The sequence below is a fragment of the Marmota monax genome, unplaced genomic scaffold (assembly GCF_021218885.2).
Source record: "Marmota monax isolate L192 unplaced genomic scaffold, Marmota_monax_Labrador192_F-V1.1 WCK01_AAM20220418_F8-fsc00009, whole genome shotgun sequence".
NCBI lineage: Eukaryota > Metazoa > Chordata > Mammalia > Rodentia > Sciuridae > Marmota > Marmota monax.
The window spans coordinates 1,129,705-1,155,522 of NW_026694710.1; the positions used below are offsets into that span (position 1 = coordinate 1,129,705).

At 36.0% G+C, this 25,818-nt stretch overlaps 1 protein-coding gene across 2 annotated transcripts in view; it reads left to right on the plus strand.

Moving 5' to 3' along the window:
* Positions 1–21,368, plus strand: part of Arap2 (ArfGAP with RhoGAP domain, ankyrin repeat and PH domain 2) — a 185,735-nt gene extending 164,367 nt beyond the window's left edge. For both annotated transcript variants that reach the window (XM_046423700.2, XM_046423699.2), the window contains 5 exons: positions 3,044–3,126; positions 5,293–5,328; positions 7,549–7,612; positions 13,003–13,137; positions 17,664–21,368. In XM_046423700.2, coding sequence (XP_046279656.1) covers positions 3,044–3,126; positions 5,293–5,328; positions 7,549–7,612; positions 13,003–13,137; positions 17,664–18,047 — 702 coding nt within the window. In that variant the 3' untranslated portion in view covers positions 18,048–21,368. The remainder of the gene's footprint in view (positions 1–3,043; positions 3,127–5,292; positions 5,329–7,548; positions 7,613–13,002; positions 13,138–17,663) is intronic.
* The last annotated feature ends 4,450 nt before the right edge of the window (positions 21,369–25,818 follow it).

Consider the following 25,818-nt stretch of genomic DNA (forward strand, 5'->3'; position numbering starts at 1 on the left):
CAGAAAGGACATATTGGCTGTGATCTGATTGACCTCTGACAAAGGTGGCCAGCAGTCAACTCTGCTGCATTTTCCTAAAAGTCAGCTTTCTCTTTGAATATCTCTTACAATGGGATGCTGAGCACCAAAGCAAGCCACCCAACTATTCTGTAATAGATCATTCAAATTTTGGAATGTTCTTTATGAAAGTTGAGAAAGTTAGCAGGTCACAAAGTCAGAAATCAGTCCCTTGGGGACTTAAAAGAAAAAAAATGCATAAACTATCAGAAAATGACCTTACCAAGAAGTCGAGACTGATTTGAGGAAAATTATAGAAATTCACCTCTCTAATATCGATTGATCGTAACTATAATCCTTTTCAAATTTTCAAAAGGAGTTGTGTTTTCATACTTTGCAATAATGATAATCTACTTCAAATAAGTGAGAATAATTGCAAACGGGGGATAAAAAAATTAAACAATTGTGATCTATTTTCCCAACTATTTTCTATTTTCTGTTTTCCCAACTATTTAGAGATATATCAAATGGTGTGAATATACTTTATATACAACCAGAGATATGAAAAATTATGCTCCATATGTGTAATATGAATTGTAATGCATTCTGTTGTCATATATAACAAATTAGAATAAAAAAAAGAAAGTGAATACTAGGTTAGGCCTATTTACTTCCTAATAAAGTATGTGCTTAAATAATTTTAAAAATTTTTTAAAAGATATATGTTAAAGCTAAAATAGCTTAAATAATATAATCCTACCATAAAAGTGAACATACCATAGAGGAATGGTACCATAAAGTCACTTAAGAGAATTAGATATTAGGATTTAATTTTTAAATAAATATTCTATGAAAAGTGCATGAGGTGGAATAATTGTCAAAAAATTTTCGATTTAAAGTCTCCACTATCTGGAGAAATAAAAATATATTCTAAATTGATGACTTAAAATTTTAAAGATAGCAACCTTTAAAGGTATAAGAGCATGGAACTGAGTATCAGATGTGTCAGAACACTTCAAACTTAAATAAAAGTTAAGAAACTTTAAAAGAAAAAAATCAATATATTTGACTTAATAAAAATAATGGAAGTAAACAGTGAGCAAAATTATGGCAGATAGCAATTGGAATAGAATATTTCACTTAAGAGACACATAATGTCGTGTTTAATATATAAAGAAGTGCAAAAAAATAAATAAAGACATGGATAAATTGTTGACATATCAAAACTACAAATGGCTAGTAAATGCATAACCAAAACTTTATAAGTCAATTATTCATCTTGGCAAAAATCTAATTCTTAATGATGTTCTTAATCCATTGCCCAGTGTCTGCAGATCTGGAAATCCATCCGTAACAGTAAGGAAAAAAAAACATCCAAGATACATGTTTTTAAAAATATCTTTGGTGATAAAAATAACAAATTGAGTGATATTAACTAAGGATTAGAAATAAATTCACCACTGTGGACTTTATGATTCCTGCCACAGAGACTGTTGTTCACCAGAGCATTACTCTTTATCATATTTCTAATTACCTAGCTATATATTTTTCCTTTATACTCTCCTAACCTGCTTGCTACATGGAAACCAGTTTTTCGTTTTATAAACATGTTCTTGGGTTGGGGATGTAGCTCAGTTAGTAGAGTGCTTACCTCACATGCACAAGGCCCTGGGTTCAATCCCCAGCACCACCAAAAAAAAAAGTTCTCTACCCTTTACTTTTCAAATTTAACTGTTGTTACAAAGAAAAGACATAATATAGAACTTAGTAGTCAGAAGAGCTGTACATTTGCTACATGGGCATCTGTGCATTGTCCCAGGATCCTAAAACATACCCATATTTCAAAATTTTATGAGATTGTGTTCTAAATTTATAACAATGATAGTTATTATTTTCCTTGAGCTCACTTTATGCAATTACTGGACTATACCCTTCATAGGCATTTTTTTTTGTTTTATTTTTACAGTAACCCTTCACAATAAAACTTTGTACATTTAATCTTCATAATAACCCAATTTATATGGTCAATAATTTTACCATCCTTATTTACAAACAAGAAAATTAAGTCAGAGAAATTTAAGTAAAATCACAAACTAACAAGGTACAACCAGATTTATACCATAGTCTTTCTGACCTCAAATCCGTCACATTTAATTATAAATGATATCTGCATACCAGTATGAAAAACAAGATTTCCTTGCAAATGTTTGAGATATGGAGAAAGTTGTGTTATAAATTATTCCCATAGTTATCCTCTTTGTAAAATCTATTATAGAATATCCAAAGGTGAATGATGAGATCTATGTGATTATTATATTATGCTGTAAGTTAGAATATACTGATTAAAATTTTGCCTATGTCAAATAATTTACCTATGTGAATATATATTCATGCATCTTTTAAAATTTTTTAAATCTTTACTTAAGCACAGATAAATGTGTTAGGAAAATTGTGGAGAAAATACAATTCAGTTAATCTATGGTAAAATGTATATTTTTTCGGCTAAATTTGAATGAATTACTAGAGATGATATTTAAGATAGCTTAAATATGTGTCCATAGAAGTACATAGTCTTTGAAATAAAAAATGTACAAAAAATCATGTATTATCTAGTGCCAAAATTTGACCCAACTAACATAAATATATACAGTTGTGATTTTGCTCACATTGTATAAAATGTCATGCATTTCATCACAGAATTATGAATGTATTTTAATACAGTGTACTGCCCCCAGGTAATACAGTTGGTGTGATAAAGTTACATAATATATGGCAAATGTATTTTGTTATATTTTTAAAATATGAAAAACAAATCAGTTCTGATGTACATCTGTCCCCAAGGGACATTTGAATGTGTATATACAAGATTATTTAAAAGCATTTATTTAATTACATTGTAATTAAGACACTTCATTTATTAAAATTTTGTATTATATTTATGAAGCATTGGAGAAACTAAATAATTCTAAACTCAGTTATTAATGTCAAGTAAAATACCTGTTTCATTATAAAACCTGTTCAATTGCCTTTTTTTTTTCCTTTACAGAGCAGTAAATATGACAAAATGTTTCCTCTCAGTGCAATGAAGTTTTATCTTGGTGTGAAGAAGAAAATGAAGCCTCCAACCAGGTAAAGTCTGAAAACAAAGGGTTGTTGAAAGGAAAAAAGTCAGGAAAGTAAGTACGTTGCAGGATTTAGAGATCAGTGACTTGAGTTTTAACTTTCTGTGAAGTAAATTTTAGGCAGATTTCTTGAGTTGTACCTCTGTAGCAGATCAGGGAACTGTGTGAGTACATAAGGAGGGGAGAAGTTCCCACTGAGACTTGTGCCAAGCTCCTTGGTGATCTTCCCAAAGTAAAGCAAGAAATCCTCAGGAGGATGAGGGTTCCTCCTCTTATCTCGATTGGGACCAACACTGCCTGGGAGTATAAGTACTCTTCCAGGCAAATCTACCCACAAGAAAGCTAATGCTGCCCTCCAGGCTTCTGATACTTGGCTTTTCAAATATTTTGGTCCTAGTCTGTAACCCCCCAACACTTTTTTTTGCCTATGTCATTTTTTTATTTGTTCTAATTAGTTATACATGACAGTGGAATGCATTTTGACACATCATATACAAATGGACTATAACTTCTCATTCTTCTGGTTGTACATGATGTAGAATCACACCCGTTGTGTAATCATATATGCACATAGGGTTGTAATGTCTCAGTCTTTCTACTATCTTTCCTTTCCCCATGCCCCCTTCCCTTCCTTCACTCCCTCCTCCCTAATCCAAAGTAGCTCTATTTTTCCCTAGCCCCCACTTTTTGTGAATTAGCATCTACATATCAGAGAAAATGTTCAGCCTTTATGTAACTTGCCCTTTTTGTTATGTTAAATTTGGTATTCCAAACACACAGTAGCTATATGGTACAGAAAATGTGGACTCCTTTTATATTTTATATTTTGTGGGCTTCTGTAACACTTGATTCACCCCAGCATTTACTTTATATACAATTTCATATCACAGATCATTTCAGTTAGCTAATTAATGCTCACAGAAATATTTTTCTTAATATCATGAAACAAGATTTTAATGAACTGCATTTGCTGACTTCTCAGATTCTATTACTACAAATTTCCTTATTTTTCTCTCCATACTTCTTTTCCAAGCTCAGCACATATACCTGTGTTACAACTAGCATGTTCATTGATTTCCCCCCAAAATATATAATTCCAGCCATTTTTGCTGACATTTGGTTTTGTTTGTTTGTTTAGTTTTTGGTACCAAGGATTGAACTCAGGGGCACTTGACCCCTGAGCCATATCCCCAACCCTGTTTTGCATTTTATTTAGAGACAGGGTCTCACTGAGTTGCTTAACGCCTCGCTTTCGCTGAGGCTGGCTTTGAACTCGTGATTCTCCTGCCCCTCAGTCTCTGGAGCCACTGGGCTTACAGGCATGTGCCACTGTGCCTGCCTGCAGACATTTGTTTTTACTCAATGTGTTAGATATATGGTACAGAAAATGTGGACTCCTTTTATATTTTATATATTTGTGTTACCATAACAAAACACCTAAGGCAAACTACTTAGAGTAATACAAAATTGACTGATTCACTGAGTAAGGACAAATGTCTTTAAGAAAATGGCTGAAATAAGATGAGAGCTTACAGTTTTGGAGGACCAAAGGAATGGTACCTGTATGGGCTGTCTTCTGGTGAGGATCCTCTCAGCAGTGCCACATCATAGTTAGTGGCCCTGGTGGGAATGTGTGGAGGTTCCCATGTTCCTATCTCCAAAGAGGAAGCCAGAGAGCTGGTTGAGGCTAGGCTTAGGGTTTTATCACAACCCTCTCCTGAGAATTACTGAGGGATTGCTTGAAAACTACGTTGATCTTTTCCAAGGACATGCCCCTAGTAATCTAAGGACCTTCCAATATGCCCCCACAGCTTAAAGGTTCCATCACCTCCAGACATCACTACACTGAGGACCAAGCCCTCAACACAAGGACCAATGAGAACAAACCACATCCAAACCATAGTATTCACTTAAGAGTTATCTTCTCAGAGATTTTCCACTCTGCCCCATTGCAAGAATTCTTCCTCTCCCTTCCGCCTGTATAAATGTGTAGCAAATCTTATAAACATTTGGTATTTACCTAGAGGTACATATTGAATCATTACTTGTGTAAATCTACTTTATTGTACATTGCCACCATTAAATATTATCTTCTAATATCTAATCCTGTTTTTTAGCCTCATAAAAATTATCATTTTAATGTATTGTATGTGTTTCTTCCCTTGGAACACAGCTGGGGATTGACCGCATTCTCTGAAAAACATCACTGGTAAGTTAATAGTTGAGAACTTTTGATATTTTGGTGACAACTTTAGAAAAAGAATGACTTCATTACTTAGCAGGTAGAACTACAGACAGGAAGTGTTTTACCCAGGAGAATTCAAACTCTCTTCTAAATACTTTCAGTTTAAGAAGAGGAAAATATGGGGCTGGGGTTGTGGTTCAGCGGTAGTGTGCTCACCTAGCATGCCTGAGGCACGGAGTTCGATCCTCAACACCACATAAATGTAAAATAAAGATATTGTGTCCACTTAAAATTTAAAAATAAATATTAAAAAAAGAAGAGGAAAATAGATTTGTATTGAGGTTCAGGTCTATTTTAATCCCTTGTGTCTTCTTTGAATCTTAATAGAAACTACATACAATTCCTTAGATATGATTGTAGAATCCAGCTTTTAAGAGATACATAAGCAAAATTCAATTTTTCAGAAAGAATAAGCTATAGGATTAAAAGGCATACGTATCCTAGTCTCAGACCTGTTCTTTCAATGTATGTACTTTTCGGAGGTTGGACTAAACACCTTCTCTTCTTCATTTCCCTGTGTCTAATCCTTACCTAAACTATACCATACCAGCCTTTTCATTATCCCCACACACACCCATATCTGGTATCCTATGGGCCAGGTCTTTGATCTGCATGGATTATTCTAGAAACCTTGCGTGCTCTTTATGTTTCTGACTTGACTTTATTTTCAGTTACATCTTCCACCAACTGCCTGAGAGACATTTCTCCAGTGAGTCATATTTCTCTTCTGCCTTCAAACTCCTCTGTGAATCTTATCACATAGAGGACAAGGACAGGATTGCTGGCATGGCATGCAAGGCCCTCGATGTGACACCATCAGCTTCGTTTCCCATAAGCTTCTCTTTTGTACTTAAGAATAGAATGAGAATCTACCTTTAATAATTTATTGTTGCTTCATATCTACATGTACACTATGTGTGGTCTTTTACTGACCTCTCCCATTTTCTCATGGCTTTTATCGTCTTCCTGATGAAATTGTCAACTCAACTGTCATTCTTTTTTTTGTACCAGGGATTGAACCTAAAGGTGCTTAACCACTGAGCCACATCCCCAGCCCCCCCCCCTTTTTTTTAATTTTTAATTTTGAGATGGAGCCTCGCTAAGTTGCTGAGGCTGGCTTTGAATTTGTGATCCTCCTGCCTCAGCCTCTAGAACCGCTGGGATTACAGGCATGTGCCATTGCACCCAAGTCATTCTTCTTTCAGATGATAACTTGGATGCCCCCAAAGGCTTATCAGATGACTCCCATCTGTCATCATTATTTATTACTTCTCTGCATCTGTAGTATTTTATATTCATGGGTACATACATAAGATAATTTTTTTTGTTTGGACATGATAATGAGAAGAGACATTTGACTTCCTCAGACTCTGATGGAGGAAGAAAGCATTTTTTTTGAAATTTCATTTTTATCAGTTTTTCAAGTAAATAAATTTTAATAATCTAAGAATAGGAAGAACATAATTACATGGAAATGTTCTATTATATCATGCTAACATTAGTTATAAAAACTCTTCTTCTTAAAAATATATGCCATCTCCCTGCTCTTCCCCAGCACCTACAGTTTCTGTGTTGCTATTCTGCTTCACTTTTACTTTTTCATACTGTGCTACAATTTACTGGTTCACATGCCTAGCTCCCCAAATATACTACAAAAACCTTGAGGGCAAGATCTCTGTTTTATTCAGGATTTCAATACAAGGTAACTGAATCAGTATTACTGGGTATGTAGTGGTTTTTCATGTAGTTTATTTTTTATGAGTCTGTGGACATTAGTGTGTCTAATCATAATGAGACCTGTCTAAGCATTTTTTAAAAATCTTCCATCATAAGAGTGTGTGTGTGTGTGTGTGTGTGTGTGTGTGTCTCAGAGTTTCTGGGGAAAAAATTGTTTTACAGTCATGAACCCAAAAAAGCAAAATGATATTGACTTTCTGCCTCTCTAAAAATATTGATCATTTTGCAGCAGTTACCAAAGCCCTTTGCTGTATTTTGTTTAAACCAATATATTTACACTGTTATTTTGATATTGTTTACCTAACAGAAACCACTTGGACTGAAATATTCCACTTTAAATCAAGAGAAAGCCAAAAGGAGTTCTGATAGCTCTATTGCCAAAGGAATTCTGTGGAGACTATCCAGTTGTCGTTTTGAATTATTTATTTTATGAATCTTGTTTTGCAGGCACCTATGTTGTGAAAGTTCACACACTCAGATGGAGTGGATGGCCAGTATCTTTATTGCACAGGTATGATATCTGTTTTAACTACTGAATGGAATATAGCAACTTTATATATAGGAAATGCTGATATGCTTGTGACTTTTTCTTTTTTAAAAAAAAAAACTTTTATAATAGTTTTAATATTCATACAATTAAAATAAACTTTTATGCTCATTTTTTTAAAAATATATGAATCTAAATCCATCCATTGCCCTTTGAAAAAGTTGATTCTATCAGACTTCCTTTTTATCAGCCAGCAGTTCCTTGGCTCAGGAGACACGTGCACTTGACCATGGCAGCACAGGGAAGAGGGACTCAGCTATCATCCCACTGGAGTCCCACATCGTCTTTATTTAGGGACAGATCCTGTTTCCATTTCTGTTCTCCATCTTCCCACCCCAGTTCTTCCAGAAGTTAGGGTAGGAGTGTACATTTCTTTCCTATCTGGTGTGTGCTAGGTAGTTCCGAACAGTCAACTTGTACACTCCTGTTAACAAACCATGTTGTCTTTAAGAGTGGATGTTCCATCATTTCCCAGGGCTATTCATTTCGTTAGTGGTTCAGACTCAGGGTTTTCTGAGGCAGTGCTTACACTCAGCTTCCCATTTAGTCTCCTCCCTGGAGGAGGACTCACTCTTTCAGAGAAGGGTTAAATAGTCCCATTAATGAGATTGGTTTCTTTCCCAACCTTGTCTGGCTGAATTCCCAGCATTGCTTCACACAGAGTGTTGGCATTCATTGCTAACGATTAAGTTGCCACTCTTCATTACTGAGAGGGTACTTCCCTGTTTCCTTTATAAGGAAGAAGTTAACTTACCCCAAAATCTAGTCCTTACTTGTCTTGAAAAACGTTTTCTCTGTTCATTTAATTTATTAACCTTTCCAGTGGTTAATAAACGTGACTCCTCCAGCCTGCCCCTTCTGTTACCGCACACGAATGCACTTGGAAGAAAAGACTAGCTGCTGACTTTTTAAAAATTCAGGCACTCAGACTCTGCTTAAAAAACAAAAATACTGGACTTGAAGGGTTTTAGTAAAGTTGGGACTGTCTAGTCAAACGCTGTTATAGTTTTTGTCAGCAATAAATCTAATCCAATGCTTCTGTTTTTATAATTGAAGTCAGTAGACTCTGAGGTTGAAATAGCGTAAGCAGAGCCTACTCCTGTGACCAAGTTTTTCCTCCCTGCCCCTCATGTCCTTTCTCATCCTCATCCCAAACACTTGGCCCTATTATTTTCTCTTCCTCCTACTTCTGCAGATTATTCAGCTCCCTCATTAAGATAAACACAGAGGCTCTCTTGGATTAAGGATTTATGGCTCATGGTAGGGAAACAGCAAAGTAGCATAGATATACACTAATGTGTGTGTGCACACAACACACACACACACACACACACACACACACACCAACAGCAAATGTTCCTTACAAGGAGTTCTTTCTGGCACCTAGAAAACTTTCTAATATCCATCCCCTCTTCCCTTTACTTCAAAAGCTCTCTAGATGTCACCTTAAATATCATATTCTCTGAGAAAAATTCCCTGGCCTTCAGAACAGTTAGACCCTTAGCACCTTTTACTTCTTCATTATATCCATTATAACACCAATTAAAAACACATGTATCGGGCTGGGGATGTGGCTCAAGCGGTAGTGCGCTTGCCTGGCATGCGTGCGGCCCGGGTTCGATTCTCAGCACCACATACAAACAAAGATGTTGTGTCTGCCGAAAACTAAAAAAAATAAATAAAACAACAACAACAACAACAAAAAAAAACACATGTATGATTAGTTACTTTATGTCTTCCTCTCCTACTAACATGTGAACTCCATGAGAGGAAAGACTGCCCATGGAGTCTGTGGCCTTTTGCCAAGTGCATACTCAGTATTTCTAAAATAGGAAAGAGGAAAAGATGACAAACAAGTAGCCAGATAAAAATTCAGATGGACATCACTGTGATAAAATAATCTGAATAATCTGCAAAAGTGGGAGGAAGAGAAGATAATAGGGCCAAGTGTTTGGGACAAGGATGAAGAAAGACATGAGGAGCAGGGAGGAAAAGAAGAAGAAAATATGGCTGAGATAAGGAGGGCCCTCGCGGAAAAAAATCCTCAGATATTGGCTTTTTGACTAGATGACGGGGGAGCTGAGATCCGTCTGAAATGCAGATGGGTCATCCAGTATTAAAAGGGGTCATCCTAGGTGCCGGGATGTATCTTAGTGGCAAAGCACTTGCCTCAAATACACAGAGCCCTGGGTTCGAGCCCCGATTCCAAAACAGAAGACAGAGGGGTCATTCTAAGGACAGGGGCCAGCACTGTCCTGTTGCAGAGATATTGTCATGTCTCATTTTATTCCATAAAGAGGACTGTGCAATGGAAGATATAAGGAACAAGAAATGCAGAGACAGATCATATTTAGTAGTTCCTGTTTTAAAAGTATCAGAGATGTATGGTGAAATTAAGAGTTCGGTTTGGGTCACATGAAATCTGAGATACCTTTAGATACACAAATGGAAATGCAACTTGGGTCAAAAACTCTCAGGCGAAAGTTTGGGGCTGAAATGTAAATTTGTGATTGTAGAGAAGGCTGTAGGATTGGATGAGGTAACAGAGCGGAGGGGCAGAAAGATGGAGAGCGCATGGAACATTGTGAACTTCCAAAGTAAAGCAGGCTAGATAAAAACAAAGGAAATAAGGAGGGGTGAGAGGAAGAAAAGCAGGTACTAGATACAAAAAGTCTGACAGGTAATTTGCTGTGGAGATCATGATGTTGTGACCAGGTAGGAAGAAGAGGTCAAGGTAGGACTGGGGGGTTTCCGTTTGTCTTTAAGATAGGAGACTATCTATTTAATATATATGCTGATGGAGGAAATCCAGTGATTGAAAAATAAGCTGACAGAGGAGGAAAGATATTTGAAACCATGAGAGGCCCTGGACAGACGTGAAGCACTGTGGTCAAGTGCACGTTTGTTCATCAGAGCCTAAAAATCATTACTCAATAGTGTGGCACATTTGTTCTCAAATTATTGACTACACATTCTGGTCTACTGAGCAATTATAGATAGGACTGGAACAAGGCTACTCAAAATCAGAGCAAATGTTAAATTACAAGGAAGAAGTTACGGATGCAGGGAGATCAGTACATTTTGTGGTGGCAATATTATATTCTTAAGTGATTCTCATAACTTTTAAAATGAAATCAGCAAGTACATAATTTGTACGGCAGGCAAAGCTATTAGGAAGGTGGAGAAAAGTGGGGAAATAATCTGTATAGAGTGTGCAGAAACCAGTTGTCCTGCACCAGAACTCCAAGATACTTTCTAGCTGCTTTCTGGAAATTTAAGGCTAGATTTAAAGGGAGATAAAGCTACAGAATAATCTTCTATTTTTTCTCCATCAACTAGAAGACACCCAGAAATTAGAATTATGTTTAGGTTTGGGGCTTTGCAAAATAAAGTATTATAGAATTAAGCATGAGGCTTAAAGATAATTTATAAGGAAAAGAGAGTTTACTAATTCACCATGAAATCTGAGTCAAGCTATGAAGGAAACAGGAAAAAACATGGAAGAAGAATGTTGGTGAATGGATTAGGAGTCTCAATGAGTCAAAAAAAATATTTACAGTGAATGAAACAAAGCTGAAAAGATGGGGAGGTCTAGTTAGAAAGTGAGAGGCAGAAGTGGAGTATGATCAGTGTAACAGTGAGAGTATGATCCTCAAGTGTATAATCCCTGTTGCATGACTTTTGAAGTCACCAATAGCTATAAATGTTGAATAAGAACATGTCACTGTGACCTAGGGATTTCTGCTTTCCCCAAATCATCATTTAGCATACATGTTATATATCAGCAATTTGAAAAGTCACCTAAATTCCTTCTCTAATAGATTTCTCATAGTTTGACATGTTGAGAACAACCTCATTACATAATATCAAAGTTAATTTTACAATGTTTGGGACCATGACATAAAAACAATCCCAGTGGCAGTCTGAGGCACAAGGATTGCAAGTTCAAAACCAGCCTCAGCAACTTATGCCCTAAACAACTTAGAAAGGCCCTGTCTCAAAATCAAGAATAAAATTGGGCTGGGGATGTGACTTGGTGGTTAAGTGCCCCTAGGTTCAATCCCTGGTACCAAAAATAAATTTAAAAATAATAATTAATAACAACATGAAGTGTATACCTTTTTTCTGATTGAAATACCGTACCATCTGCCATTACAGGTTTGCTGAATCAAGGTAATTACTTCTCTAATATTCAAAGGTATATCTTATACATAAACACTAAGTTTAATAACAATAGAACTTAACACTGTAGAGTAATTGAAGATTAGATGAAATGGTACGTGTATATTGATAGGCACAAAATCTACCAAGTAAGCCCATCAATGTAAATTAGCTATTTTAAAGGGTACACCGTATGTATTTGTAGAAATGAATTCTTTGTTATAAAACAATGCATTAAAATGCTAACTGCAACATAAGAACAAGAACTTTAACAAATGATGAAAACAAAGAGGAGGCATTTTGCTATATAGTTCACCAAATGTTTTTTATTTCACCAAAGCATCTTAAACTTCTCATTTTGTAGTTGGTATTCTGTATTTTTTTCCATAGTTGTCTGAAAAATCAATTTGCTTTTCCCAATTTTTAAAAAGTTAATCTACCCTGAGGAGTAGAAAAATTCTTTAAAGATTTTTCTTTTATATGTATATCTCAAGGATTAATCATTCAGAAGCTTATATTTTTACCTGTGGACATTTATCCCCTATTGCAAAATTAACTTTTCTCCAGTCATATCTATAACTGTTTAGTGGGCTAGAATGTATAGTCAATAATTTGAGAACAAATGTGCCACACTCTCTGTTGTACAGCTATTTTCAGTATAAATGTCTGTGTGAACAGGTAACATTTCTTCAAAATTCAATTAGATAAAAAAGTAACATTTTTCAAAAGGTCATAAAATAAGGGTAATTTCTCAGATATCCACGCCTTAGGTTGATTCGGGGATGTAAAAATCAAATTGTTTTTACATTAAGATCACCTTTGGTGTTAGGGAGAAAATAAATGTATAGCTACTTTTATTACAGGATCTGGAAATATAGACAAGTGTATTATTTTTCTATTACAAAGAGATTTGCCAGTTTTCTCAAATATTTTCCCCCATTTGGCTTGGTAAGTAGAACGGAAGGCATGAATTTGAAACTTAGAAATTAAACTGAGACCTCAAAGCTCAGTTCACTTAAGAGTTTCAGGTCCTCGAGCCATGTCGCTGCCAGAGTCAACATCATAATTACCAGTGGCATTCTCATGGAGGGCAGATCGCTTGATTTGGATGTACAGAAAAGGAGCCAAGTCACTAACACGGGGTATTGCATGACAAAACCACACACCAACAGCGTGAACTCGTGTTTCCACAGCATGAAGATGACATATGGCCGCCAGCTGGAAAGGAACGGAAACGGTCAATAACCAAAAATCCCAAAATTGGAGGTTTACCTCTGATTCCGATTCAGCAAGAGGCAAATGCAACCCAAGCCCAGAGAAGCTTTGAGGTGGGTCGGGATTTGGGTTGTCTTCTATTAGCCTAATGGATTTTTCTGTCTTTTAATGTGACTAAGCAGGTTAAATATTTCCTTGACCTCAAAAGCACAGTAATAATCACTTCAAAAAACAGAATAACAACCATATACACGAAGAAAACATCATGAATAACTGTGCTAGTCATGTTTATGTCACTGACCACCCAGTTATGAATGTACAATGCCACTTATTACTTTTATCTCTAAGTAGCCAAGCAATTTAAATATTTGCATAGAAATTCTGGTGATAAAATAACTGTCTGAATTTGGACTTAAAAACTTAGTTATAAAACCCTTAGAGTGAGACCATGGCAGAAAATGTCCAGAGCTTGGTAACTAGATTTACTAGTGACATAACCAAGTTCCAGGGGTTTGAGAACCCATGGGGTGTCTTACCTAATTTAAGGAACTACAAGATGACCCCCGAGCATCAATAAAGAAAGACTTGGCATTTTTCATGAAGGCTGCTATTTGTTTTCTTTTTCATCTGGAGAGATAGGAAAGTGCAAATAATGTCAGTCTTGACATGAAGTGTGGTTCTTCAGGGAAGAACATAGGCTCTTTATTTCCAAAATTCGTCAGCCACTTTGGGACTAATGCATGTCTTTGTACCTTAATCGAGTTCTTCAAAGCAAAGAGAAAAACATTTTATCTTTTTGAGCTTAAAATTGGGATTAAGCTATTTGAATCTCTTGCCCTCCAAACAGAAATCATCTTGGAAAGACTCAATGCACTTGAACCTAGTGATCAAGTTTTTTCAAAGTTTTCCCATGTACAAAAATGAACTTGAACATTTATCCCACTGTAATACTCCTTCTCTAAAAGACAAAGGTTTGTCCTTGGTTGCATTACTTGGTCCTGCTCCACTGATGGAAAGAATTAAGTTTCCGAAAAATTATGACCTTGTTCCTCTAAGTGTGTGTGTGTGTGTATATATATATATATGAGAAAGAGAGAGAGAGAAGAGAAGGGAAGAAAGAATAATAAACCACACTGCAGAGCTAAAGGCTCCTTAAAAAAATCTAGAATCCTAATGTTTTAAGGGTCACATTCCATAGGAATCCAGGACAGAGGACACAGGTTGCACCAGTGGCACTAACGTAGGGAGTGCATATACCCTACAGGGACCCTAGCTTCTCCTGGCATTGCCTTAAGATCAGTTATGAAACAAAGCAAAAAAGAGATTTTTAGGGTGAAAAAATACATTGACATCCAGTGTTGGTGATGATTACACATGTTAATTTATTACATAATCCCAAATCCAGAATTTTAGAAATAATTTTCTAACATGCTTAAGATCAGGAAACTAACAAAACTATGAAAAAAATTGTTAAAAGTTCTTAAAACAGGGGGTGCGTGGCTCAGTGGTAGAGCACTTACCTAGCATGCATGAGGCACTGGGTTCCATCCTCAGCGCCACATAAAAATAAAATAAAAATATTGTGTCTGTCTAAAATTAAAAAATATTTTAAAAAGTTCTTAAAACAATTCCATGCAATAGTAATTGCTGGAAAAGTTTCTGAATCATAGTAAACTAAACTTTTTTGTAAATTTAGTAATTATGGTGTTTTGTTGATTTGACAAATTTAGCAGATATTTTAAAAATTCTCTAGTGTTGGGAAAAGCACTGAAACTCACTTTAAAAGGCATTTAAACAACATTTAAAGAACAAAAATTTTTTCCTGTGAACCTTAAAAATGTTTATTATAGAAAGATTAGATTCATCCAAATATGTAAGAAAATATATTTATAAAATGACTAACCATTTTTGACATTTTGTTAAAAATAGAAAGTGACATAAAAGGACTAATATATTCATCAGAAAAAAATATATACCAAGGGATATACAGAGGGAGAATTATTTTTCAATAAAAGCTGTTGGCAGGTTAATACATTGGTTGACTTGGATTGCCTGAGGTTTTTTGGAGAGGTGTATGATAGTACCTCATTCAGGCCTGGAGGGCTTCCTGGAAGTAGTGATTTCTAAAACTAATTATGTCAGTGAGCAGAGAGCCAGGTGAAAAGTGGGGGTGAGTAAATTATTGGCAAAGAAATCACCCATAGAGGGGCAAACAGTGTCCAAGAGTAAACATTAGAAACTCCCTGTGGCACTATAGCTTTGTGTTCTCTGTTTATCTGGAAGCATGTGAAGGTAATTAAAGTCCCTACTCTCTAAGGTAGCTGTGATAATTAAATAATAGTATGCATGAGAGTTTATTAGAATAGCACCTGGCATATGGTTATCATATGTTGATACAAGAAAATAAGAACTTGGAAGACAGTGTGGGATAGGTTTCAAAATTGCCATTTATAGCTGGGCACAGGGGTGTGGTCTTCTAGTCTTGGTGACTCAGGAGGCTGAGGCAGGAGAAGTGCTTTACTCCAAGAGTTATACTGCCCCCTGTCAAAAAGGTCACTCCTTTTTAAAATTATATCAGTAAAACAAAAATAATGAACCAGTAAGCATGCTACAGTGAAACAGAGATAAGTCATCTAGAATTCCATCCATCCCTTTCTCCTACATTACCTTCCTGGTCTTCCTGGAGGATTTTGATGTGCTAAAAAGAAACACATCAATCAGGCCAGCCAGGGATCACATTCCAAACTCCCACTTATGTGACTTTGGGCCAGTTGTTTCTTCTTTGAATTTCTATTTCTGCATCTTAAAATGTAGATCATATACTTTAAACTGCAAATAGTCATATAAAACTTAAAGCATCGGGAACTTAGTGATATGATTATATGTTTTATAACATGGCTATTAAATATTTATATCATGAATATTATTACTGCAGGTTTAGTAATAAAAGTCATTTAAAAGAGTTCATACTGGTAATTTGTATATGCTGGCCATATTTCTTTTTGGTATCATAGGACACCCGTAACCATGCATCTCTGACTTTAGTGGATTTAATATATGAGTGCCTCAACTAAAACCCTGTGAGTGATTTGCTCTGAGAATCCATTCACTGCCCAGAGCTCTGGCTTTGACAGTAGACACTGCTCTCTGCAGCTGGGGGAGAGAGGCTCCATTTCTCTCAACGCTGTGTGACACAGGCTCCTACTGCCTGGAGCAAGCCACCTGGTGTTTACCTACTTGTACATCTTATCTGTCCCTTTTTAAATTATAAATATCTTATCTTCTAAGGACAGCGTGCACATAAATACTGCCCTTCATTCCTCAATACCTGTGCCCTTGGTTTTCTGGCCTTACAACATGCACATCCCTCTAGCACAACAGAGTCTGATTCATGTAAAGCACTCATGGTTTTCTCTACTCTCAACTCTCTCATCCTCTGACTCTGAACAGGTCACTCCCACTGTATTTCCAGCAAAAGGTCATACATTGTTTAGGCTGATATTAAATTTTATAGTATACCTAATTTCAGCATTATATGTGTTAATAATGCTTGTGCCCTACATTCTACATTTGAGGGAGTACCAGAGTATTTCTGATGGTGGATGAAAGACAATTGGAACTACTAATGTGATACACAAAACCATATCTTATACTTGATTGGCTTGTGGTCCCCTTTGAGAATCCAGAAACGTTCTATACACTAGGTATTGCACAGCCACAAGGTGCCCTGAATGCTAGTTTTAAAAGTCTACCTTTGTTCCATTGCAGTATACATCTTGTACTTGTATGACCTTGCAGTTTCCCAAATGAATGTGCTCTCTCATGCACTGATATAGAAGGATTTCTAAAAATGTACCTGGTGCAGTTGAACATGCCTGTAATCCCAGCATTCAGGAGGCTGAGACAGGAGGATCCCAATTTCAAAGCCAGCCTCAGCAACTAGTGAGGCCCTAAGCAACTTAAGGAGACCCTATCTCAAAATAAAAAATTTTAAAAAGGGGGATGCTGCGGATGTGGCTCAATGATTAAGCATCCCTTGGTTCAATTCTCAGTACTGAAAAATCAATTAATTTATAAAAAACATACCTGGGGTATTCTAATAGTCATTATATGGGGGAAAGGGTTTTACTAGTCAAGGAAAATAAAATAAGGGAAAAAAGCAAATCTAATTTCTCTGCCACAAAATTTCTTAAAATCTTTAATATGCTATTATGTATTGTGAATCTCGAAGAGGGGGCTGCAGTGCAGAGCACCTCTGGCTCACATGACCAAAAAGAACACTTTTCCCCTTAGACCCACAAGTACCATACTCTGTGGACTAAGAGTGCATGCACAGGCCATGAGCAGAAATGAGTTGGAAGAGGCCAGTTTGAAATGAGAATCAATTTGGATAGCTAGCCTGTTATCTTTGAGATGATATGTTAAATACATGTTAAAATGAATTTCCACACTCTATATTTGATTTTGTAGCTCCAAGATGAGTATATAAATTCAGATACGCCATTTGTGTCAAAGTAAAATTAGACCTACATCCTAGAAATAAGCTCTTATATAGAAAGCATCAACTGCTATGTGGAACATATTTCTTAAACATCAGTCATGCCAAATCTTTCTTTCCTATGGGACATTTTATTTTTAGAGTGCAAAAGCAGAACTTGAAAGGCTGCGGCTCAGTGAAAAGCGTGACAGAGAGTTCATGGACCCTAGCTTGAAGGACAGAGCCTCCATCGTGGCCCAGTGCCTCGAGCACAAGGAGGATAAACTTCGAAATCGCACCAGAAAACACCGGAGTTTCAACTGCCTGGAGGACACGGAGTCCGAGGTTCCGCGTGGGCACCAGAAAGGCCACAAAGGCCTAAAGACACTGGGGAAGGCCGACGATAGGAATAGCAAAGCTGCTTTGGACACCGATCATAAATTGCCATCAAAGGTCATTGAAGAACTTAGTGTGGTTCTACAGCGGTCAAGAACCCTTCCTAAAGAGTTACAGGGTGAACAGATTTTGCAGAAAGAAATTAAATGAATTGTCTAACAAATTATTTTTTTAAATATTGTATACAGCGTTTGTGTCTAAATCAGAAACCAAATTATAATTCCTGAAAGTTTGTCTATGGCAAGTTTGTCTCTATTTAAAAAATCTGTGTAGGTATACTCAGACATTAAAAGAGTATTTTAAAATATGTATATATGTGATGAAGTGTAAGATTAACCTTATTTTGGTCTGAACAAAGCTTGTAAAGTTCAATTGTATTAACCTGTGTAAGAAGGCGCTGGGTTACTTTAAATGGTCAACCCTTTTAAGTAGTTATCTAAGTGGAATAATTTATGAGCAGAAATCTCAAACTGTACTGTATTGTATAAAATGTGTGTTTAAATGAAGTCTATGAAACTATCTGTAACATATCTTGCACTTTGAGAAACCTTGTATATTGTTACCATATGCTTTTAGGTTTACATAGGGTCTGCCTTAAGGTAGCAAATTGAAAAGGGGAAGAATTCATTTTCATGACTGACTAACAAACAGCACTGGGCTTATTTTTAAAAAGAGACAAGAACTTAACAACCATTCTACCACCCAAAGGGGTAGCCTAAGATTTATACTAGTTCACTAAGGACCAGACCTTGGTAAGGAGAAATTGCTTGTTATGAAGAAAAGCTCAGTGTCTAAATATTTTCCCAGAGCTAATATTCTCAGCCAGCTGAAGTGATTAATGGTGGTGTTATTTATGGTGTTAGTGAACCAGCCACAGCATACATTCACTACACTCGAGTTGTTTGTCAGTGGCTGCTAAGAGGAGACTTAACACTGCAGTGGAGGGAGTACGTTGATAGGCCTGGCAGGGATGTCATTTGCCCTGTTGCTGTAGGCAAGCAATATTTTAGGGTTCCTAACTGTATTTTTGGTACGAACAAAATTCACCCTGACGGGATCTTTTTGCTGCTGTTGTCTGATTTTCTGTTACTTTCTGAGATTGTAATATCTTTCTCTGCATTGTCAGAATAAACTGGAAGTGTACAATACATAGCCAGTTTGAGGAAGGGGGAATAGTTTAACTTGACTACATATTTGCAGTACTTGACTACCAGTTCACATTCCATCAGTCTGTCTGTATTTTTTTCCCCCTTTTAATAAAACAGTGGTCTTCTTCTTGTGCCAGTGAAACTGACAAAGCTCTTGGTTTTTGTTTTCACATAAAGATTAGGCACAAAATTGGGGATTTTCCTAAGATAATACTATCTTATAGTTCTTACGGGCAGTTCATTAGTTTCTTTCAAGTTATATTAGGATTGATGAGGTTTTATGAAAATTTATTTATAGAGCTATGCTTTATTCTTAGTAATTCTTCTTTTTTCTTGTATTTTTTTTTTTTGGCGGGGGGGGGGGGCGGTGTTCCTATCTGAATTTGTGTACACAGACCCATTTTCAGTTACTCCATGTAGAACAATAATGTGCTCTTAAATGCTGTGACTGTCTTCACTGTAAAATACCACTTATATTTGCTGGGGATAGAGTAGTTAACCATGGCCACATGGTATTTATTCTTTAAATCCAAATAAATTGGAATTTTTTTTTAAAAAAAGTAAATAAAACTGCAGGGCAGTTTATAGATAGGTGGCACTATTGGGGAGCTGTCCTTTAACTAAATCGTGATTTAGAAAGAAAAAGTAATTTTAAATAAACTATTATTTCTAATAAATAATATATTACATGACATGAAGAGGCATGTGGAAATTAATATATTTGACAGTAATGAGCAATGGGAAAGTGTCTGGAGTATTTACCTGCCTTATCTGAATATTTCTTGAAATTTGAACTTAAAAGTCTAATGACTTCAGTTTTTCCTCCTTTCGTGAACTGTTGTCTTTGGTTTTTCAAGTGTAAGGGAAAATGGCAGCATCTCATTTATTTTGAGTAAAAAATGAAAATTGATTTACAGGTCCCCTTGAATGTGTCTGGTCTTTCTCCAATATTTTTAGAATTTAAAGGTCATTGCAAAATAAATCAAATGGATTATCTGGTCTTTTTTTTCCTTTTTAAAAAAATTAATTTATATTTCAAGCTGTTTCTACCATTTTCCCGAACATCAACGTGAATATTGCTTTATTTTAAATTAAGCCTATATAACACAAACAGAAGGCACTCTGTATCCTGTAAGTTAATTATTAGCCATGATTCTTAAGTACTTGATTTCTAAATAGATCTTTACCTGATGATTCATCAGAATGGCATGAAGAACTCAAAAACAAGCCAAAGGGATTGAAGCAAAAGAAAAATATATGGCTTATGCTGATTTTCCTGGCTCATATGAAAAATTTTAATTATTAAATACGCACGAAGTGTGTATTGCAAAAGGAAATATTTTTGAAAATGCATCAGATTTATTCAGACAGGTTGTAGTCTGCTTTTTCAAGTTGATAATCACTCCATGGAGAAGATTATTGAAACTTGTACTATCTTATCAAAATTTGCATCAAGATTTGTATGTTGTCACTCACTCAAACTTCACTCAACATAAGACAGAATTAGGTTTAAAATGTGAACTTTTTTTCTGTTACATGAGCAATTATCACATTTATATTTAATCATCAGGAGACAACACAAAAAGAATCTTACGGGTTACTAAAGTTCGTCTTTTTGAAGACTTTTTATTCTAATTTGTTATGTATGACAGCAGAATGCTGTCATATTACACCTATAGAGGCAAATTTTCATCTCTCTGGTTGTACACAAAGTTAGAGTATCACACTGTTTGTGTCTTCATACATTAAGGCATAGAATTTTTTTCTTTCAAGAATTTTTGTTTAAATGGTTCTAAGTTGTATTGCATATTATCTGCCATGGCTTCTATATGTTGAATGTAAAATTTTTAATAATTTAGGTATCTACAAATTTAAAAATTTTCTCAATTATATGAGTAATTCAGAGCCCCAACATTATTTTTTAAGTGGAAGTGATTATGCAGTAATGATATTATGCCAGATTATAGCCTGAATTATCTTCCCCCAAAATTCATATATTGAAGCCCTAACTTGCAGTACCTCATAATGCAACTGTATTTCGTGACAGGTCCTTTAAAGAGGGACTGAGTTTAAATGAGGTCATTAATGTGTGCCCTAGTTCATTTTGACTGGTGTCATAAGAAGAGGATATTAGCACATAAAGAGACACAAAGGATGCACACCCAGCAAAGGAAGGATCATGGAGGACATTCAAGAAGGTGGCCAATTGCAAGCCAAGGAGCAAGGAGAGAAGCCTTCAAAGGAACAATTCCTGCTGACACCTTCATCTTGGACTTCTCACCTCCAGAACAATGAGAGAATAAATTTCTGTTGTTTAATCTTCCCAGTCTGTGATGTTTCATTATGGCAGCCCTAGAAAACCAACACAACACATTTTTGTGTTCATCTGTTGATACTGACATCTGAGGATCAGAATACTCCCTGCCATCTGAAAGCATTAGTCCTTGTACACTTGTTGTCCCAAGTCTCAGAATACCTTTGTATGTCAGTTACAGTTATAATGATAAATGGAGGATACAAAACACATGATGACGTGTGACTGCTTAGAGGTCTTGTAGATAGTTAACTTGAACACTTTTAAAATAATATAGCCTGACCAACCCCAAATTGTAGTGCAGCAAAAGTTACAGTTGGGAGCTGCTTTCCAAAATTCAAGTTGTCCGATACCAGGAACCCCTATTCCAGCTCAGTAAAGATGTTTAACCCTATACACCATCTGAGAAAGAATATGGTCAATCCATTTAAAGAACAACCAAGGACATGTTTAATCAAACAACTGAGCAATGAAATAGACCAAAGAGGCAAAAAGTCAATTCATTCATCCAGGTGAACCAAAACATGATCCTGCAGTCTACAGCAGACAGGCCATTACCTTCATCAAATAAAAGTGACAGTCGTGACAATCACCCTCTCACTGGAGAACATCTCATCTGCCTTTCCAGCTATTGCTTCATTTGTCTGCTTCACTTTCTTTTTCCCCCCTCCCATTCTCTCTTGGAACCTCTTCATTAAGCCTTTTCTTTCTTTACCCTAATTGTTCTTGGCAAGGGCAGAGCAACCTTATTGTCAACCTAAATGGACATTGTGGACATGTCATTGTGTTTGATAGGCCATTGTGCGTGTTAACGGTTCATAGTTAGTCACCCCTCTTTTGTGTGATGTCTCCTAGTATTCCTCTCCTGGACACTATTGTAATGGCTTTCCTCCTTCCTCACCAGTCACTCTAATTAGATCTTCTTCTAGAAAGCATAACTCCTTAAGGACTCCATCTGGTCTCCTAGCTGTGAATGCAGTGCATCTTCCTACCATCCTGTTTTTCAATCTGTTTGAGAGGTTTCTGTCCATGGTAACTTGTCTTCACTGTTTTGGGGCCTGTGATGAGGCCGAACTTTATGTTGGGAAGCACATGGTAGAGCAAGTCTGCTCACTTTATGGCAACTGGGAAACAAAGAGAAGAAAGGGGAAGGGTCCAGATATCCCCAGTGACCTAGTTTTCCTTCTATGAGGATCCCCCTTCCTGAAGGTGTCACCCTCTCTATATCATCATTGTCTGGGGACTAAGACTTCAACACTTCACACTGGGAAATGTTCAGGATTCAACCGTAGCACAAACCCATTGATCACCAGGCTGATTCACCTATCTACCTAGGTTTCCCACTGGCATCTCCTACATACCGTGTCTAAAGCTCTTTATCTGCACCTTAGCCTTTCCATTTCATCCTTTCTTGTTCCTTTTCAAGGGCTTGGACACAGATTTTTGAGCAATATTTAGTTAATGAGGGGGCAGAGCTGGCACTTGAACTCATGCAGTCTAGATTAAGTGTGGACTTAAAAGTGTTCTAATGTCAAAGCGTACACAGGGTAGAGGTGAATGTGATGATTTGTATTAAAACAGATCAAGGGTGTGTCTTTTAATTTCTAAAGTACCTGCTAAAAGAACATGTGATACTTGTCTTTATAGATCTTTATTAGTAATCCAAAAGATCAAGCTGATACCAATGAAGTGATAGATATAAGGCCAAATACATCAGGAACTGCATAAAATGCAGAATAAAGAATTTCAAAATTAAAAGCATACAACAAAACCTGTATTCAACTTTCCATAGACTCATGTTAACTGTAAAGAAGGTGTTGAAAATAAGAGCTTGAAGAAAATGTGAATATAAAGAAAGCTGGTGTCCCAAAACAGGAAGCATTACTTCAAATAAAGGTAAACATTTCTTATACAAAAGAGGTTTTTCTTCCAGGGACAAGATCTTTATATTTCCAACCCAAATTTTAAGCTACAAGGTTGATGCTGTAAGGTTCTAGAAAGCGCTGACGACAGCCTAAATAACTCTGGGTACGCCTCTGCCTGTCCAGTGTCTCACTCCACACATCCTACGAATGATGACCCTGATGGAAGGATTTTTATATTCATATTGAAAATAGTGCAGAACTTATTAGAAGTAACATTCTTAAGTAAATTTGTATTAATCCTATTTCTTAATCATTTTCTGTACAGTTGCTCAGTTACCTAATAATAATAGTGACAATCCTTCAATGAAATATAGTTCTTTGACAGATGAACTTAGCCTTTGCTACCAAGTAGTTTATCAGGCTTGTTCTGTCACATGGATATGATTCTAACTATGCACCAACTCATGTCTCTCTCTCAAATAAAATGGTGAAATTAATTTATAATAGTACCTGAAAGAGAAGGTTCAATCAGTCATTTCCCCACTCAATAGGGTTGCCAAGTTGAATAAGGAAATTAGACTTTTAATATTTTAGAGCAAATTAGAAATCACACATTTAACATGATAAATCATATTCCTAGAAATGTGATGGTTCTTATAAGTAGGATTTTTGCAAAACATAATAACTTATTTTACTCCATCCCATGAGCAATGGTGTGTATTCATATGGCAAGGAACAATGTGTACATGTTCCAGATCAATCAGAACTTTTCCAAGATTTTATAATCATATTGCAAAATTACCAGGACTGAAGTATAGACATGTAGTTAGGTAGAGATGAGCAGGAATATGAGGCCTTGGCCAGTAATTGACTCAGATGTTCCTGTCTCCTGCCATATTCTGGAAAGAAGTTTGATGCTGTCTCCTGTAGATTCACAAATATATTATGTTCACAAAGTTATGCATGTGACCACGAGCAGCTCTGAGGATCAGTTGACTGTTAAATGACCTTCCACCAATGGCATCAGTCCAGAAAGGGCAAAATAACCCAAATATGCAGTTGCATGCCTCAGATTCCACACAGCGAAGGATTGTGACTTCCCCCAAATGTGCAGCAGCTCCACACACCATAGAGCCCAAAGAGGCATGGCTACCTGCCACACCAGGTTTCATACCATTGCAGGTTGCCATCCCCTCTCCTAACAGAACACAGAAAGTGTTGGGCACATTTTGGACCTTAGCAGATCTTCCTGCCCAGCTCACTTTCCCTCCCTTTTCTGCACCTGGCAATAAATGTGCTCTAATTACCATCTCTGCCTTGCTGTCCTTCTGTTTCTGAACCAGAGTAATTAACCTGATCTTAGGCATTACACCCAAAGTGCAGGAATTAGCCCACGGTGGACTATCAACCTCGGCATCAGATCCTTCTTTATGAGGTTTTACTGAAATGACTGAACCTCATTCAGTGACATGTCATAACTATGTCTACAGAGGAATTCAAAAGCTTTAAAGAATCTTAAAAGCATTCATTCAACCAATAACATTGAAATATTATAAGAGTTTAAATGATTTCTGTGAGTTGATTGTTCAAATGACAATAAACACTGGGTGTAATTGCATATATTAAAAGATATAATCTGCAATCAGTTAAAGTCATTAAAGTTTAATTGTAAATTTCTAGCAATGCACATTTTAAATCTGCAAAATAAACTCCTGCACCAATCATTACAAAAGGTCTTACTAGTAGCCTATAGGCCCTAGGGGATTTCCTGTTATGCCCCAGGACAAAGTGGCAAATATTGCTTCTGTGAGTACATATATGTGACCAGTAATAAACCTGACACCTAGTGAAATTTATTTGCATAATTTTGATAAGTGTTTATGTGGCAATGGAGTAGTATTTATTGTTTAATGTTATTTTTTGTATTCTTTTGTTTTTCTCTTTTTTTTTCTTTTTTCCCTTTGTTAGTTACATTTAAAAGGAAAAATGGAGAAATTTCATTTATTCTATAAAGCCATCATCTTATACTGGAAATACAAATCTATTCTCTTTTAATTTGGATTAATATACATTTTACAGCTTGATTTTTTGAAGATGCATATTTTTATAAATTTCCCATCTTACTTACCCAGTGGATTAAAGTATAATTTCATTTTATAAGCAATACTGAAAAAAAGTACAAGCTTACTTTTCAGAAATTCTATAAGTTTTTCTACTTACCAATTATAGTAGAAAGAATTATTCTGAAATAAAATTGCTTACTTTTTCAATTTTAAAATAGTTGAGCAAAGACTGATTAGCAAATGCCAATGGTTTACATTCATAAAGTCTTTCTTAAGCCACTCCTTGGATCAGTCTAAGAACTTTGGGACAAAAAAGGTTGAGCCAATTGCAGATGAGTAATCCAAATTCTGATATGATGTTCCTGAGGATGAAAACCCCCTTGTCAAGTTAGTGTCTTGTACATTTCAATGGTTATAGTGATACCTTTTAATGGTTATAATGATGTATTAAGCATTTATAATGTGCAAGCGTTTATAACTTGCCTAACTTGCAAGATTTTTTAAAAGGATAAACAAGGTAGTGTATTTAAT